This window comes from Oncorhynchus mykiss, chromosome 25, assembly GCF_057628025.1.
Source record: "Oncorhynchus mykiss isolate SJ-2025 chromosome 25, ASM5762802v1, whole genome shotgun sequence".
In the NCBI taxonomy this organism is placed as follows: domain Eukaryota; kingdom Metazoa; phylum Chordata; class Actinopteri; order Salmoniformes; family Salmonidae; genus Oncorhynchus; species Oncorhynchus mykiss.
In genome coordinates this window covers 12,561,331-12,579,604 of record NC_143046.1, presented here as the reverse complement: position 1 = coordinate 12,579,604, position 18,274 = coordinate 12,561,331, and the positions used below count along the sequence as shown (strand labels likewise).

Here is an 18,274-nt window from a genome sequence, read left to right as displayed (position 1 = left end):
GAATTCACTAACTGGGAGTCTGCTCTTGTAACTGAGCTGTTCAATGGCCTACTTCCCACAGAAGATAACTGTGTTTTTCTTAGAGAGGGATGCTGTCTTCCAGTGTAGTAGACCTCAGATTTCATAACACTTTAAAAAACTAAAAGACAATGTTGTTTCAACGTCAGGCAGCCAGCTACAATAGGATTGTGAGTTTTGTTCAAGAACATTTTTTGTTGAACAAACTCACAATCCTATTGCAGCTGGTTTCCTTACAATTCTACTTTGAATCAAAATATATTTAATTTTTTACAGCGCTTACTGTATCCTATCAGTCATATCAGGCCTACTGAAAAACACACTCCTTACAAACAAATGTCACACACATACTGCAGACACACACACACACACACACACACACACTGCAGACACAAACACATGACACACACTGCAGACAAACACATGACACACACACTGCAGACACACAAACAAACACACACACACACTGCAGACACACAAACACACACACACACACTGCAGACACACAAACACACACACACACACTGCAGACAAACACATGACACACACACACTGCAGACACACAAACACACACACACACACACACACACTGTAGACAAACACATGACACACACACTGCAGACACATACACACACACGTCAATCATAACAGCCTATAACAGATGACCAGAGTGACAATCATAAAAGATTGAGACAGTAGCTATATGCACAGCACTCAACACATATTCAATGTTGGTTAATGGTATTTATTTGACTCATAGCAAAACACTTAACAAATTTGGTGCTCATTTATATCTGTGAAATGACATCCATTGTAAATATTGTAAATAACCTCTAAGCGTTCCTCTCACTAAACTATGCATACAGAAAAATATGGCTTTTATAGTGTATCAGCTAAGGATTATTTTGCATAGATGCATTTCAAGATTGCAAAAACCAAAAGCAACAGGAATGATGTAGCAATAATGTCATCACTCACTTTGATTGTTGTACTAGTAGCCTACAGTCTGTAGTCCACAGAATGTGACTTTAGCAAACATGAATGTATGTTACAGCCAGTAGATGGCAATCTCTAGTCACAGTAGACAAAACACTACTGGGGAGAGAAAGTGGGTGCTTACAAAGTCAATAAAGCAATAATTACACTGTACCTGTTGACGTTATAATTACACTGTACCTGTTGACGTTATAATTACACTGTACCTGTTGACCTTATAATTACACTGTACCTGTTGACCTTATAATTACACTGTACCTGTTGACGTTATAATTACACTGTACCTGTTGACGTTATAATTACACTGTACCTGTTGACCTTATAATTACACTGTACCTGTTGACCTTATAATTACACTGTACCTGTTGACGTTATAATTACACTGTACCTGTTGACGTTATAATTACACTGTACCTGTTGACCTTATAATTACACTGTACCTGTTGACGATATAATTACACTGTACCTGTTGACGTTATAATTACACTGTACCTGTTGACGTTATAATTACACTGTACCTGTTGACCTTATAATTACACTGTACCTGTTGACGATATAATTACACTGTACCTGTTGACGTTATAATTACACTGTACCTGTTGACGTTATAATTACACTGTACCTGTTGACGATATAATTACACTGTACCTGTTGACGTTATAATTACACTGTACCTGTTGATGTTATAATTACACTGTACCTGTTGACCTTATAATTACACTGTACCTGTTGACCTTATAATTACACTGTACCTGTTGACGTTATAATTACACTGTACCTGTTGACGTTATAATTACACTGTACCTGTTGACCTTATAATTACACTGTACCTGTTGACCTTATAATTACACTGTACCTGTTGACGTTATAATTACACTGTACCTGTTGACGTTATAATTACACTGTACCTGTTGACCTTATAATTACACTGTACCTGTTGACGATATAATTACACTGTACCTGTTGACGTTATAATTACACTGTACCTGTTGACGTTATAATTACACTGTACCTGTTGACCTTATAATTACACTGTACCTGTTGACGATATAATTACACTGTACCTGTTGACGTTATAATTACACTGTACCTGTTGACGTTATAATTACACTGTACCTGTTGACGTTATAATTACACTGTACCTGTTGACCTTATAATTACACTGTACCTGTTGACCTTATAATTACACTGTACCTGTTGACGTTATAATTACACTGTACCTGTTGACCTTATAATTACACTGTACCTGTTGACCTTATAATTACACTGTACCTGTTGACGTTATAATTACACTGTACCTGTTGACCTTATAATTACACTGTACCTGTTGACGTTATAATTACACTGTACCTGTTGACGTTATAATTACACTGTACCTGTTGACGTTATAATTACACTGTACCTGTTGACCTTATAATTACACTGTACCTGTTGACCTTATAATTACACTGTACCTGTTGACGTTATAATTACACTGTACCTGTTGACGTTATAATTACACAGTACCTGTTGACGTTATAATTACACTGTACCTGTTGACGTTATAATTACACTGTACCTGTTGACGTTATAATTACACTGTACCTGTTGACGTTATAATTACACAGTACCTGTTGACGTTATAATTACACTGTACCTGTTGACGTTATAATTACACTGTACCTGTTGACGTTATAATTACACTGTACCTGTTGACCTTATAATTACACTGTACCTGTTGACGATATAATTACACTGTACCTGTTGACCTTATAATTACACTGTACCTGTTGACGTTATAATTACACTGTACCTGTTGACGTTATAATTACACTGTACCTGTTGACGTTATAATTACACTGTACCTGTTGACGTTATAATTACACTGTACCTGTTGACGTTATAATTACACTGTACCTGTTGACGTTATAATTACACTGTACCTGTTGACGTTATAATTACACTGTACCTGTTGACGTTATAATTACACTGTACCTGTTAACGATATAATTACACTGTACCTGTTGACGTTATAATTACACGGTACCTGCCTATATGACTTCCATTCAAATACATAGATTCAGTACAGACTCTTGTTCTCTCTCTCTCTCACATGGACTCAAACTCGTCGATGCGTTGCTTGGTGTTGCCCTGTCGTATCTGACGGAGGGTCCTGTACTTGTCCCGGCCGGCCTTAACGTTCTCCGCGTGGATCAGGTCGTTGGGAGTATTCTTACTGTCGTCTCGAGCGCTGGCCAACTCAGTACTCAGGACCTGAGGACAAACGGAGAACAAGGACACAAATAAACTGGTGGAGCATCAACATAATGTACTAAAACATTGGAAGGAATGTGTAGGACATGTGTAACGCATGTGGTCTCAGAACTATATCTCTCAGCTCAGAGCGGGAGGACATTTTTACATTTAGTCAGGATGGAACCCAACCAGGTATAAAGGGTTATTGTTAGGTTAAGGTCATAGGTTAAATGTTAAGGTAGGGTCTGACCTTTGTATAGCCATTCATTCTTCTGGGCCTCTGTTATGGTCATGAATTAGGGTCATGGGTTAGGGTTAAAGTTCATGGCTTATGGGTTAAAGGGGAACTCCACTCAAAAACTATCTTGTGGTATTTGTTTAATTAGTCCACTGATGATACAGTTCCAAAATGATTAGCATGTCAGCAGCCAAATTTTCAAGATATTGGACTTTCAGGAAGAGGTGTTCACGTCATCACGATGATGTGTCCCAGTGACACTTTGCTTCTTGAGAACTTGAATGCTGACAATGCAAAACATTTTGTGGGACTAATGGGAAAAAAGTTCCTAGAGTTCCCCTAGGTGTTTCTGACCTTGAGGTGTTTCTGTAGCCGTTTGTTCTTCTGAGCCTCCGTCATGCGTTCCTCCTCGCTGCGGTCTCTGACCATGCCTGGTGACGTCAGCTCGGCGCTGGCCTCAGCGCTGGTCTCGTCGGTCTCGTCGTGGTCCCCCTGCACACAGTCCTGGATGTCTTTAGTCTTCAGAACTTCTTTGGCCCGCTCCAAATCAACCTCCACCATGACCGTCTGACGACAAACACACACATGACCGCTCACAGTGGATAGTGCTATCACACATACACCACACACACACCACACACACACACACACACACGCTCACATTGAAGCACTGTGGTTAGATAGAGGGCTGCGCCAACACACACACACACACATACACACACACACACGCTCACATTGAAGCACTGTGGTTAGATAGAGGGTTGCGCCAACACACACACACACACACACACACACACACACACGCTCACATTGAAGCACTGTGGTTAGATAGAGGGTTGCGCCAACACACACACACACACACACACACACATTCATTTATTCTCTCTCACCCTTTTCTGCCATCTCTTTGTATTGTTGTCCTTCTCCTTCTTTACGTCCTCCTGAAGGGAGATCTTAGAGGTCAGCTCAGTGGCCTGGAAAGAGAACCGTAGAATAATACAGGAGCCTGCTAATGTGTATGTGGTTGTCTATCTGACTGTCTGTGCACGTGTCTGTGTGTGGTGGCTGTCTGTGCATGTATCTGTGTGTGGTGGCTGTCTGTGCATGTGTCTGTCTGTCTGTCTGTCTGTCTGTCTGTCTGTCTGTCTGTGTGCATGCATGTATCTGTGTGTGGTGGCTGTCTGTCTGTGTGTGGTGTCTATGTGTGTGTGGTGGCTGTCTGTCTGTGTGTGGTGTCTGTGCATGTATCTCTGTGTGTGTGTACCAGGTTCTCCTGGTTCTTCATCTGGCTCTCTGTCTGCTGTAGGAGGGATGCCTTGGCCTCTTTCTCCAGACGCTCTGCCTCCTCCTGGGCAAATGTCCTCTCCTTCTCCAGCTCCAGGGCCCTGCGAGTCTGCTCCTCCAGCTCTATATATATATATATATATATATATATATATATATATTTATACACACACACACACGCACACCCACTGTCAGAAGACAGAAAGAGTCTGACCTTCCTGAGCTTTCTTGGTCTCTTCCTCAATCTGTTTCAGTCTGCCCATCAGCTCCATGGTTTCTCTGGCGATCTTCTCTGTCTCCTTCTCCGCATTCTCTCTCTTCTTCTTCTCGCTCTCAAGCAGAGCTCTGGAATGAGGGATATGAGGGATGAGTAAACACCTGCTAACAACATTATCTCTCTCTCTCTTTCCCCCTCTCTCTGTCCTCACTTATCCATCTGTCTCTTAGTCTTCTCCTCTCTGGCCTGGGCCTTCATCTGCTGGACCTCGATGGTGTCTGGCTTCCTCCTCCTCATGTACAGGTCATGGTTCCCCATGCACAACGCCAGGATACGTTTGTTGATACGCAGACGAGGGGCGTAGAACACAAAATCCTGAAAGAGACCCAGTCACCACAAATGTAGTTATCAGTGCATTGTGTGGTTATCAGTGCCTCGTGTGGGTATCAGTGCCTCGTGTGGGTATCAGTGCCTCGTGTGGGTATCAGTGCCTCGTGTGGTTATCAGTGCCTCGTGTGGTTATCAGTGCCTCGTGTGGTTATCAGTGCCTCTTGAAAAAATAACGTGACCTTTATTCTGTACTTAACAAACAGGTACTATCAGAGGTTTGAATTATAACCAAATATACAGCAGACAAAGAAACAAAGGTGACGTACCGGGGCTTTCTTGTCCATGGGCTTTATAACAAACTTCTTGTCGTTGAAGGAAATGTTTCTGATCTCACTCCATGGGAAGCCGATCTTAGGGGTCATCCTATAAAGAAAACACTGTAGAATAGTTCACTCCAAAATCAACGTTTATCCAATGTTTTCACACTTCAAAAGTCGTCTAATATCATGATGAACATATGGGGAATTCAGATGTAGTTAAACACCTGTCAGTGTTCTGGTATATATTGAGGCCCAGAGCGTCTACCCCCAGCCACAGCTCTGAACCCTTCTTGTTCTTGATGCTGAAGTAGTTGACTCCATACATCTCTAGATCCTGAGCTATCTTCAGATACTCCACCATGGCATCCTCCCTGGGGACAGACAGACAGACACAAACACATGTACAGGACCAGATACAGACACCGATACAGACACACACAGACAATCAGTGCAATAGAAGTAAGCCAGTGTTAACTTGGGTTGGACTGTGAGTAGTGAGGACTGTGAGTGAGGACTGAGAGGACTGTGAGTAGAGAGGACATGTGGTCTTACCTCAGCACTCCCTTGTGCTCCTCATGCCACACCTTTATTCTATTCTCCCACTGCTCCTTGTTCAGCTTGTGCTGCTCCAGAACTCTAGGGGTAGAGGACACGAGAAGGGTTCAATTAAAGGGGTAGAGAGAGGACGTTAGACTAGCGGTTAAGAACGTTGGGCCAGTAACCAAAAGGTTGTTGTTTCAAATCCCCTAGCCGACTAGGTGAAAAAATCTGTTGATGAAAGACACTTAACCCTAATTGCTCCTGTAAGTCTCTCTGGATAAGAGTGTCTGCTAAATGAAATGGAATTGACCCCAACACTAATCTAAGTATGGGAGACAACAATCAGAGGAACATTCAGGGAGACTTGGAATAGAAGATCAACAAATTCAGTGGACCATTTCACCAGTTTAGCTTCTGTTTGTGGGCTGAGGAATGTCACACAGGGGGACGGGGAGAGACGACACACCTCTGGGGAAGCAGCTTGTCCCTGCTGAGGTAACCAGGGAAGTGGTAGTCCTTCTTGTAGTCTCCATGTTTGGTCTGAACAGAGTAGGAGGCCAACAGCACAGCCGTCTCCGGAGGACAGTAGATATCATCATTCAGGATGCCTTCCTTCACCTGCAGTGACAAACAGTGTGTGACCAGCTCGTATGTGTGTCTGACCTGTGTACATCCTTATACACATACATGTACTGTATGTGTAGGGGAGAGTGGGGTAAGTGGAGCTACCCTTGTTTCTAGATAGTACCTTTTTTTATTGATCCATTGATTGATCATCCATTTCATTTATCGTAATTATTGTGTAATGTGTAATACTATACTAGAGCAAACATCCTCATGCTCCGTGTAAACAAAAGTAAAACAAGCAGGGTTCTAGCCCCCCGTGAGGTTCTTCAGAGAGCAGCCAAGGAAGTGAGAGAAGGGAAGAAGTCCATTAGAGCAGCAGAAAGGGAGGAAAACATAGACTGAAGGACATTGAAGAGGTACTAGGTTGGAGAAATGACAAGATTATGTTGCATCGAGTAGTTGTTTTGTGCAATAGAATAGGCTTCTATTAGTACTTGCTCATCTGTGTCTGTGTGACCTGAGAGGAGCCTTTGAGGCTTATTCGCTGACAATTGATTTAATGGGTTGGTGATAGAACCGACAGCATGCATTTCCTAGAATGAGTTGGTGTTTGTTCTTGTAAGGTACCGGGGAGAGACGGCTCGGGTATGAGAGGATAGTGATGAGGAACCTTGTCTCAGGGGCCAAACTCTGGGTTCTATACAATAAGAACAGTCTTCACAGCAAATGCTATCTGGCTGGGGGAAACTCCTTTCTCATATATCAAGTCTCACCTTTTGACCCATTCCACACATCTGTTGTTTGTCATGTAGAATAAGAAGGTGTATCTTTGCTATAAGAGATATTTGTATTCATTCTCTGTCAGAGCTACTCAAAAGTGTTGGGTCGACCAGACTCACTCGCTGTTTTATTAGTATCTTTTGAGTAAAGTAAAATACTGATTGGTGATTGACCTTGTCTCTCCTCATTATTGATTAGAATTCCACGACAGTACATTGCCAAAAAAGATAACGAACATGTACCTGGGCCTCTGGGCCTCAATATGAATGTAGGCATACATTTAAGATATACCATACACCACACCCCCATTCCATGAAATCAACTTTGACCTACCAGCAACCACACCATCACCGACTTACCCCCAAGGCGGCTCAATTTCCCCTGTCCCTATGCTCAACATACCCCATAAGTTGTGCCAAGAGATCAGCTCGAATGTTTACATGAATTCTGATTATTTACAACAGAGATGGGGTTGCCCCCCCCCCTCCCACCAAAAATCTGAACTCATCATGAGGGGCTGCAGTGGCTCGAAGGTCTGCATAATCTCCCTGGCAGTGAGAGCCGACCCTGGCCTTTTGAGGGACCTAAATTACATTTTGTTGATTTAAATGTTCCTAAGTGAAATGTTGTGTAGACCCTTCTTGACAGCGGAGAGGAAATGGGACATTTTAGTAGAGAAATGCTGTAATTCTACACATCTTGCCATGCGTCAAAGAAGATTTATAACTAATTCCATGCCATTCTACTGATTTGTATAACTAATTCCATGCCATTCTACTGATTTGCATAACTAATTCCATGCCATTCTACTGATTTGCATAACTAATTCCATGCCATTCTACTGATTTGTATAACTAATTCCATGCCATTCTACTGATTTGCATAACTAATTCCATGCCATTCTACTGATTTGCATAACTAATTCCATGCCATTCTACTGATTTGCATAACTAATTCCATGCCATTCTACTGATTTGTATAACTAATTCCATGCCATTCTACTGATTTGCATAACTAATTCCATGCCATTCTACTGATTTTCATAACTAATTCCATGCCATTCTACTGATTTGCATAACTAATTCCATGCCATTCTACTGATTTGCATAACTAATTCCATGCCATTCTACTGATTTGCATAACTAATTCCATGCCATTCTACTGATTTTGTCATGGGGTGTAGAGAATTTTCTTCACATTTGCCATAGTGTGGGTAGAAATGTTTGCGGTTTTTAATATGATATCTGAGTGAGAGTGACCTAGTATTGACTCAGTTTTTAATATGATATCTGAGTGAGAGTGACCTAGTATTGACTCAGTTTTTAATATGATATCTGAGTGAGAGTGACCTAGTGTTGACTCAATTTTTAATATGATATCTGAGTGAGAGTGACCTAATATTGACTCAGTTTTTAATATGATATCTGAGTGAGAGTGACCTAGTATTGACTCAGTTTTTAATATGATATCTGAGTGAGAGTGACCTAGTGTTGACTCAGTTTTTAATATGATATCTGAGTGAGAGTGACCTAGTATTGACTCAGTTTTTAATATGATATCTGAGTGAGAGTGACCTAGTGTTGACTCAGTTTTTAATATGATATCTGAGTGAGAGTGACCTAGTATTGACTCAGTTTTTAATATGATATCTGAGTGAGAGTGACCTAGTGTTGACTCGGTTTTTAATATGGTATCTGAGTGAGAGTGACCTAGTGTTGACTCAGTTTTTAATATGGTATCTGAGTGAGAGTGACCTAGTATTGACTCAGTGCTCTTTATAAGAGCCTATTTTGGTTTCTATTCCTTTACCTTTGATATTGAACATTGCATTGTTGAGGAAGAGCTTGTAAGTAAACATTTTATCTGTCCTGTTCACGCCTGTTGTTTCCTGTGCACGTGACACATAAACCTTGATTTGATGTACAGTATGTGTGTGTATCTGGCCAGCTCATGTGTGTGTGCGCTTGTGTGTATGACCTGCAGGAAGAAAAGTCGTTGCGTGGCCTCTTGGATCAGTTCCTCAGCTACGTCTTCAGGGTAGAACTTGGCCCTGAACTTTATCAACAGAGGGTTCTCCCTGCGTACATCCTGAGCTGTCACCTGGGAACATTGCAACAACATGAGTGAGTAAATAAGTGAATGAATTAACGTGGAAGTGTGTGAGACAGTTCTGTATGTTGTTACTGTCTGAGCAGAGTAGTTAGGATGTACTCACCCTCTTGTTGAGTTTGAGCCAGGTAGAGAAGCCTTTGCTGTCCTGGTACTGTAGGCCAAAGAACCAGGTCTCTCTCAGCCCGATGGTTTTCACTATCTACACAACAATGAAGAAAAAGATTGTCTGTTGTGCAGGAAACAGAGATTTTTCTGTCTATCTGTCCGTCCGCTTGTCTGTCTGTCTGTCTGCCCGCCAGTCTGTCTGTCTGCCCGCCAGTCTGTCTGTCTGTCTGCCTGCCAGTCTGTCTGTCTGTCTGCCCGCCAGTCTGTCTGTCTGTCTGCCCGCCAGTCTGTCTGTCTGTCTGTCTGCCCGCCAGTCTGTCTGTCTGTCTGTCTGCCCGCCAGTCTGTCTGTCTGTCTGTCTGCCCGCCAGTCTGTCTGTCTGTCTGTCTGCCCGCCAGTCTGTCTATCTGCCCGCCAGTCTGTCTGTCTGTCCGTCTGTCTTTCCGCCAGTCGGTCTGTCCGCCAATCGGTCTGTCCGCCAGTCTGTCTGTCCGCCAGTCTGTCTGTCCGCCAGTCTGTCTGTCCGCCAGTCTGTCTGTCCGCCAGTCGGTCTGTCCGCCAGTCTGTCTGTCCGCCAGTCGGTCTGTCCGCCAGTCTGTCTGTCCGCCAGTCGGTCTGTCCGCCAGTCGGTCTGTCCGCCAGTCGGTCTGTCCGCCAGTCGGTCTGTCCGCCAGTCTGTCTGTCCGCCAGTCGGTCTGTCCGCCAGTCGGTCTGTCCGCCAGTCTGTCTGTCCGCCAGTCTGTCTGTCCGCCAGTCTGTCTGTCCGCCAGTCTGTCTGTCCGCCAGTCTGTCTGTCCGCCAGTCTGTCTGTCCGCCAGTCTGTCTGTCCGCCAGTCGGTTTTTCCGCCAGTCTGTCTGTCCGCCAGGCGGTCTGTCCGCCAGTCTGTCTGTCCGCCAGTCTGTCTTTCCGCCAGTCGGTCTGTCCGCCAGTCGGTCTGTCCGCCAGTCGGTCTGTCCGCCAGTCGGTCTGTCCGCCAGTCTGTCTTTCCGCCAGTCTGTCTGTCCGCCAGTCGGTCTGTCCGCCAGTCGGTCTGTCCGCCAGTCTGTCTGTCCGCCAGTCTGTCTGTCTGTCTGCCAGTCGGTCTGTCCGCCAGTCGGTCTTTCCGCCAGTCGGTCTTTCCGCCAGTCTGTCTGTCCGCCAGTCAGTCTTTCCGCCAGTCAGTCTTTCCGCCAGTCTGACTGTCCGCTAGTCGGTCTGTCCGCCAGTCGGTCTGTCCGCCAGTCGGTCTGTCCGCCAGTCAGTCTGTCCGCCAGTCAGTCTGTCCGCCAGTCTGTCTGTCCGCCAGTCTGTCTGTCCGCCAGTCGGTCTGTCCGCCAGTCGGTCTGTCCGCCAGTCGGTCTGTCCGCCAGTCGGTCTGTCCGCCAGTCGGTCTGTCCGCCAGTCAGTCTGTCCGCCAGTCAGTCTGTCCGCCAGTCTGTCTGTCCGCCAGTCTGTCTGTCCGCCAGTCTGTCTGTCCGCCAGTCGGTGTGTCCGCCAGTCTGTCTGTCTGCCCGCCAGTCTGCCAGTCGGTCTGTCCGCCAGTCGGTCTGTCCGCCAGTCTGACTGTCTGCCAGTCGGTTTGTCCGCTAGTCTCACTGTCTGCCAGTCGGTCTGTCCGCCAGTCGGTTTGTCCGCCAGTCGGTCTGTCCATGTACCTGGTTGAAGAGTTGTTTGCCAGTGGTGCTGGGCAGGATGGCGAACTCCAGCTCAGCGTCCATGGTGGTGACGCGAACATTGATCTACCAGAGGGCATTCACATAGACACAAACTGGAGTATGAATGGGAGGAGAGAGAACTAATAGCCTGTTAAAACACATAGCTAGAGTAATGGTTGGTATAATGGGTAGTTTGGCTTATAATAGGGGACAGGCATGCAATGTACTAAGGGGCTAAGCGAATTGTATGTCTCTTACTATGATTGTAAAATGGTGTGCTAGGTTTTTTGTGAGGTAAAAGGCCCCAAAAATATAATATAATTATGTTTCTTACATTTTTCTGTTCAACCTGCAGGATCATCCAATCGCAAGAGGTCGTAGGGGACTACAGTCAAAACATGAAGCCCACAAGGTATTTTTAAACGTGAAATATTGTTTAGGGAGAATTCTCAGAACAAAATAGAGTTGAGAGTATTCTCAGAACAGGGGAAGGTTAATTCTAGGACCCCATGATCCACACAGAACTGTAGTGTAGGTTTCTGTTGTTGCGGTCATTGTTTTAATGTCAATCATGTTAGTGAAAGTTCCCACATTGTGTGGACAATAACGTTTTTCTAATAAATTCTAATCTACCCCAGGTAACCACCGCTAGGGTTTCTGAAGTGGTTTTTAACACTGATTATGGAGCGAACTGGAATAAAGTTACAAAACAGCAGAGAACAGAGCGGGCCAGGCCAACTAGGGAGGCCCATAAGTAGTCCAATTCTCATATGTTTAATGTTGATCATATCGGTCTACTCTGGCCAGAATACTTCAACCACAAAAAATATGGAATGTTTCTACAAGTAAAATGTTTATATTACTCAAAAGAGCTAAGATATAAAAGATTGAGTTTCAAAATTGAGTGAAATCACTGTACTACAAGTATCACACAGAACGATGTTGTGTTGAAGCTCAAACTTCTAAAAACCATTTGTGTCTGATTTGAGTGGTTAACAAACAAACACTTCACTTTTAACAAACACGGTATAACTCAGGATGGTAACATGGTAAGCCTTTAAAATGGCTGAAAATCACAACTCACAAAATCACAAATCCATCAAAAAACAAAAACAGCCAAGAAACTAAGCACTGTGTCCAGAACAGATCCTAGAATAAACTTTTCTAGCCCATTATTCTGTGTCACTATGGGAAAAAGTTAGCCTTGTCTTACTGTCAAATGCTAAATGTACACAATCTCACACTAATCTTACACAGACAGCCACATCTTAACTTCAATCCAGATGTCGTAGGATAAAGAGAATAAATGGATACTCACAGAAGACATTTGTAGATCTTTAATCTACTATGTTATTAAGTTCCTGAGAGGTCCTTCTTTAGGCATTCGCTTCCTCTACACAGAGTCATATGAAAGTGCTTGCAATATTCACTGGGATTATGTTGAATTCAAAAAATCCATTGTTGTGTTCTCAGGAATAATCCAATGGCAGCCCAGGAATCTAACTCAAGGTGGATTAGGGCGGTGTACTAACACTTGACCCTCACAGGCCCACCGCAAAATAGCACCCAAGACACTGATTTTACATCCACCTTTAGAATACAATCATTTCGAATGAGATATACGATAAGACAATGTTGATAATATACTGTAGTACTGCCTTAACATTAGACCACATTGCCACTAGCCAAGGTAAAAGCACTTACTAAACCCAACACTCAAGGCATTTTTTCCTAGTTCTATGTACAGTTGAAGTCGGAAGTTTACATACACTTAGGTTGGAGTCATTAAAACTCGTTTTTCAACCACTCCACAAATTTCTTGTTAACAAACTATAGTTTTGGCAAGTCGGTTAGTCCTTGTTCGGGCGGCGTTTCGGCGATCGATGTCCCCGGCTTTCTAGCCATTGCCGCTCCATTTTTCATATGTCCATTTGTTTTGTCTTGTCCCATACACACCTGGTTTTCATTCCCTAATCAATCTACATTTATTTAGCCCTCTGTTTCCCATCAATCACATGTGTGTAATTGTTTATTGTTATGTGGTTTGTCATGCGCACTGCTTTTGTTATTTCCGTGGTTTTGGCACTTTTATTGTGCTGTCAATTTGGAACCGAATTAAAGTGCGCCTGTTTGCTACACTCTGCTCTCCTGCACCTGACTTCGCCTCCGCTACACACTCTTAACAGAATTACACACCGAACCATAGAGTCAGCAGGAGCAGGTACCCTGGTTAGAGGAGTCGAGGAGCGTGTCCAGGAACATTCGTCAATGTTAAATCAACTTGGTGCCATGATGGATCGCGCTGTACAAACCATGGACCGCTGGGAGAGACAGGGAGTCTCACCAGTGCCTCGACCAGCACAACCGGGGTTACCTCTACCAGTCCCAGGTCGGAGCCAGTCCCAGTGGGATGCGTCTCTCCCTTCCCAGGGAGTATGATGGAACAGCAGTACAGTGCCAGGGATTCTTGTTACAACTGGACCTCTACCTGACCACTGTGCACACAGCTCCCTCGGGAAGGGAGAGAGTGGCTGCCCTCGTCTCCTGCCTCACGGGAAGAGAGCTGGAGTGGGAAAACTCTGTGTGGAGTGAAGGACCACTTCGAGGAGTTCACCCGTCGCTTCCGGGCCGTCTTCAACCATTCACCTGAGGGTAGAGCGGCAAGGGAGAGGCTCTTCCATTTGAGGCAGGGGACGAGGAGCACCAAGGAATTCGCCCTGGAATTCCGGACCTTGACCCCCGGAGCATGCCAGAACGACCACTATCGATGCAGCCTACGAGAGGACGTCTGACGTGAGCTGGCCTGCAGGGATGCCACCATCTCCTTTGACCAACTGGTGGATTTGTCCATCCGGTTGGATAACCCGCTGGTCACCCGCGGACGTCCAGAGGGGGCTCTGTCGGTGTCATCTTCCAGCACCCCCGCTCCGGTGCCCATGGAGTTAGGAAGGCCTGCTCATAGGGAGACTGGAGGAGGAGCCATTACGTGCGCCATCTGTGGCCTCAGAGGACACACTGCTGGTCGGTGCCGTGTTGGTTCCTCTGGGAGTCGAGGCAACAGGCAGGGCACTCTGGCGTCACCCCAGGTGAGTTCGCACCACACTCATCCAGAGTCCTCTGTTGATCACCTGTTTGTGCCTGTTTTTTTCCATGAGTTTTCTCCACATTCCCAGCATAAGGCGCTTGTCGATTCAGGCACAGCTGGGAATTCTATCGACAGAGCATTAGCCATTAGGTTAGGAATCCCCATTTTTCCTGTAGTTAGACCCTTCCCAGTACACACTCTGGATAGTCGACCATTAGGGTCCGGGCTAATCAGGGAGGCCACCATCTCCTTGGCCACGGTTATGCAGGGGGATCATGAGGAGAGAATCAGCCTCTTCCTCATTGACTCTCCTGTGTTTCCTGTGGTACTAGTCCTTCCCTGGTTGGCTCTGCATAACCCCACTATTTCCTGGCAACAGAGGTCTCTCACGGGGTGGTCCCGAGAGTGCTCAGGGAGGTATGTATGGGTTGCCGTTGGTGCTACCACGGTGGAAAGTCCAGACCAGGTCTTCACCGTGCACATCCCCCCAGAATATGCCGATTTGGCTCTCGCCTTCTGTAAAAAGAAGGCGACTCAATTACCACCTCATCGATGGGGGGGATTGTGCAATAAATCTCCTGGCAGACGCTGCGCTTCCCAGGAGTCATGTGTATCCCCTGTCACAAGCGGAGACAGCGGCTATGGAGACATATGTCTCTGAATACCTGCGTCAAGGTTACATTCGGCCCTCTATTTCACCCGCCCCCTCGAGTTTCTTTTTTGTGAAGAAGAAGGATGTATTGACTATAGAGGTCTCGATCAAATCACGGTGAGGTACAGTTACCCGCTACCTCTTAGCGCCATGGCGATTGAGTCAATGCATGGGGCGCGCTTCTTCACAAAACTGAATCTGAGGAGTGCGTATAACCTGGTGCCTATCCGGGAGTGAGACGAGTGGAAGACAGAGCATTATGAGTACCTCATCATGCCGTACGGGTTGATGAATGCTCCATCAGTTTTCCACTCCTTTGTAGACAAGATTTTCAGGGACCTGCACGGGCAGGGTGTAGTGGTGTATATCAATGACATTCTGATTAACTCCGCTACACGCGCCGAGCATGTGTCCTTGGTGCGCAAGGTACTTGGACGACTGTTGGAGCATGACCTGTATGTCAAGGCTGAGAAATGCCTGTTCTTTCAGCAGTCTGTCTCCTTCCATGGGTATCGCATTTCCTCATCAGGGGTGGAGATGGAGAGCGACCGCATTGCAGCCGTGCGTAATTGGCCGACTCCCACCACGGTAAAGGAGGTGCAGGCCTTTTAGGGTTTTCCAATTACTACCGGAGAGATTTATCCGGGGTTTTGGCCAGGTTGCTGCTCCCATTACCTCACTGCTGAAGAGGGGTCCTGTACGGTTGCAGTGGTCGGCTGAGGCGGACAGGGCTTTTGGGCAGCTAAGAGCTCTGTTTACTTCGGCTCCCGTGCTGGCCCATCCGGATCCCTCTTTGACATTCATAGTGGAGGTGGACGTGTCCGAGGCTGGGATTGGAGCCATGCTCTCACAGCGCTCAGGTACGCCACCGAAACTCCGCCCCTGTGCTTTCTTTTCGAAGAAGCAGGAGATATGGAGTGCAGATCCGGGGAAGCTCAGATGAGTGGTAGGAAACTAGATGTGGAGGCTGAGGTTGAAGTGAGCTGGGTTGGAACAGGGTAAACAGGTACGGAGAGGAATCCAATGGAGTGGTGGTGTGGTGAATCCAGAACAGGGTAGCAGGGTGGTGAGATGTGGAACAGGAGACTGGTACCAGTCAGAGCAGGATAAACAGAGGAGAGGATAAACAGCGTCAAGCAGGGAAACAGACGCAGCAGGGTAACAGGATCTTGAAGAATCACAAATAGCTAGAATCATAAACTGACTGAGCAGAGATTACGATCTGGCAGAGTGGAAGTGGCAGGACTGAGTATTTGTAGAGGTATTGATTATGGAACGGGTTGCAGCTGGTGAGGATCCGCTCGGACTCCAGCACACCTGTCTCCAACAACACAATTACAAACAAACAGAAAGGGAGGGGGAGAGAGAGAGTGTACTGGAGGAGTGGCTGCAGGTCAAGGAGACACCGGATCCACTAGGGTATGTGGCAGAAGCAGATGTGACACTTCTGACCCACTAGGAATGTGATGAAAGAAATAAAAGCTGAAATAAATAATTTTCTCTACTATTATTCTGACATTTCACATTCTTAAAATAAAGTGGTGATCCTGATTTAGAACAGGGAATTTTTACTAGGATTAAATGTCAGGAATTGTGAAAAACTGAGTTTAAATGTATTTCGCTAAGGTGTACGTAACCTTCTGACTTCAACTATATGTCTCTCATTATTTTTTAAACTCTACAGGATCGGTTGAACTAACTAGAGCTAATGTGATTTGCATGACGCTGTAAGTAACAAGAACATTTCCCCAGGACATAGGGGCAGAGAGCTTAAATTCTTGTTAATCTAACTGCACTGTCCAATTTACAGTAGCTATTAGTGAAAAAATGACATGCTATTGTTTGAGGAGAGTGCACAACAACAACAAAAACTTTTATCACAGTAACTGGTTTGATACATTCCCATCTGAAGGTAAAATAAGGTACTTCAGTAATCTTGCTCTGATTTGTCATCCTGAGGGTCGCAGAGATGTGTAGCATAGTTTTTTGTCTGATAAAATCCATTTTCATATTCAAATGTAGGAACTGGGTTCTACAGTTTGAACCCCTGCTGTGTCTCTAGATGTGTGAAGGGTAGTGTCTTTTCCATATGGAAGCTAATTATCCATCCTTTCTGACATTCCTGGGAGTGTGTAAACTATAAAAATGTATGTTCTCTATAGTTACGTACTTGAAAATGTATCAATTTACCAATTTGGCACATTTGGGCAGACTTGATACAACATTTTGAACAGAAATGCTGTGGTTCATTGGATGGTTCATCGGATCAGTCTAAAACGTTGCACATACACTGCAAAATCTAAACTGCGCCTAGACTCCTAAATTATATTGTCAGAGTCGTGTGTATAGGTGGAAGGGAAGTCAGGCGCAGGAGAGTCAAACGGAGTGTAAAATGGAGTCTTTTAATGAATGTCCACGTAACATGCTCCATAACACTGATAAGAATAGAATAGAAACAAACATGGGTACGAGGACCCGTCGCTCACCTATACAATAAACACAACACTGACAATATACAATCTCTGACAAAGACATGAGGGGAGACAGAGGGTTAAATACACAACAGGTAATGTATGGGATTGAAAACAGGTGTGTGGGAAGACAAGACAAAACCAATGGAAAATGAAAAATGGATCAATGATGGCTAGAAGACCGGTGACGTCGACCGCCGAGCACCGCCCGAGAGGCAACGACTTCGGCAGAAGTCGTGACATATATAATGGCCTTTCTCTTGCATTTTAAAGATGGAGATTATTTTTTGGGGAAAACGAATGTTTTTGTCATTGCATTATCTTTTACCATATTTTACGAGATCTAATTTCACTTTTCCACAAACTTCAAAGTGTTTCCTTTCAAATAATGTCAAGAAAATGCACATGCTTGCTTCAGGTCCTGAGCTACAGGCAGTTAGATTTGGGTATTTTAGGCGAAAATTGAAAAAAAGAGTCCGATCCTTTACAACATGTAGTTGTTATTTTGTAAAAAATATAATATATATAAGCACCTTTATGAGTAATGTAGAGTTTAGACAGTTTACACCATCATAAAGAGGATTCTATTAAAAGGCTAGAACAACAATGTAACCGTTTTTTATCACAGTGTCTGTCTGAAACAATGTAACAGTTTCCAGCTGGGGTCACTGAAGTACAATACACTCAGC

General features: G+C 44.7%; 1 protein-coding gene across 1 annotated transcript; it reads right to left on the bottom strand.

Moving 5' to 3' along the window:
- Positions 1 to 748: 748 nt before the first annotated feature.
- LOC110504575 (moesin a) lies at positions 749 to 11,562 on the bottom strand. Its single transcript, XM_036970101.2, has 13 exons — positions 11,378 to 11,562; positions 9,741 to 9,836; positions 9,503 to 9,625; positions 6,645 to 6,796; positions 6,191 to 6,274; positions 5,863 to 6,009; positions 5,645 to 5,741; positions 5,200 to 5,363; positions 4,986 to 5,116; positions 4,752 to 4,894; positions 4,378 to 4,428; positions 3,842 to 4,054; positions 749 to 3,267 (listed from the first exon to the last, which is right to left on the bottom strand). Exons 1-13 carry the CDS (start codon positions 11,438 to 11,440, stop codon positions 3,103 to 3,105), a joined length of 1,629 nt encoding a protein of 542 aa, XP_036825996.2. The 5' UTR covers positions 11,441 to 11,562; the 3' UTR covers positions 749 to 3,102.
- Between the last annotated feature and the right edge of the window lie 6,712 nt (positions 11,563 to 18,274).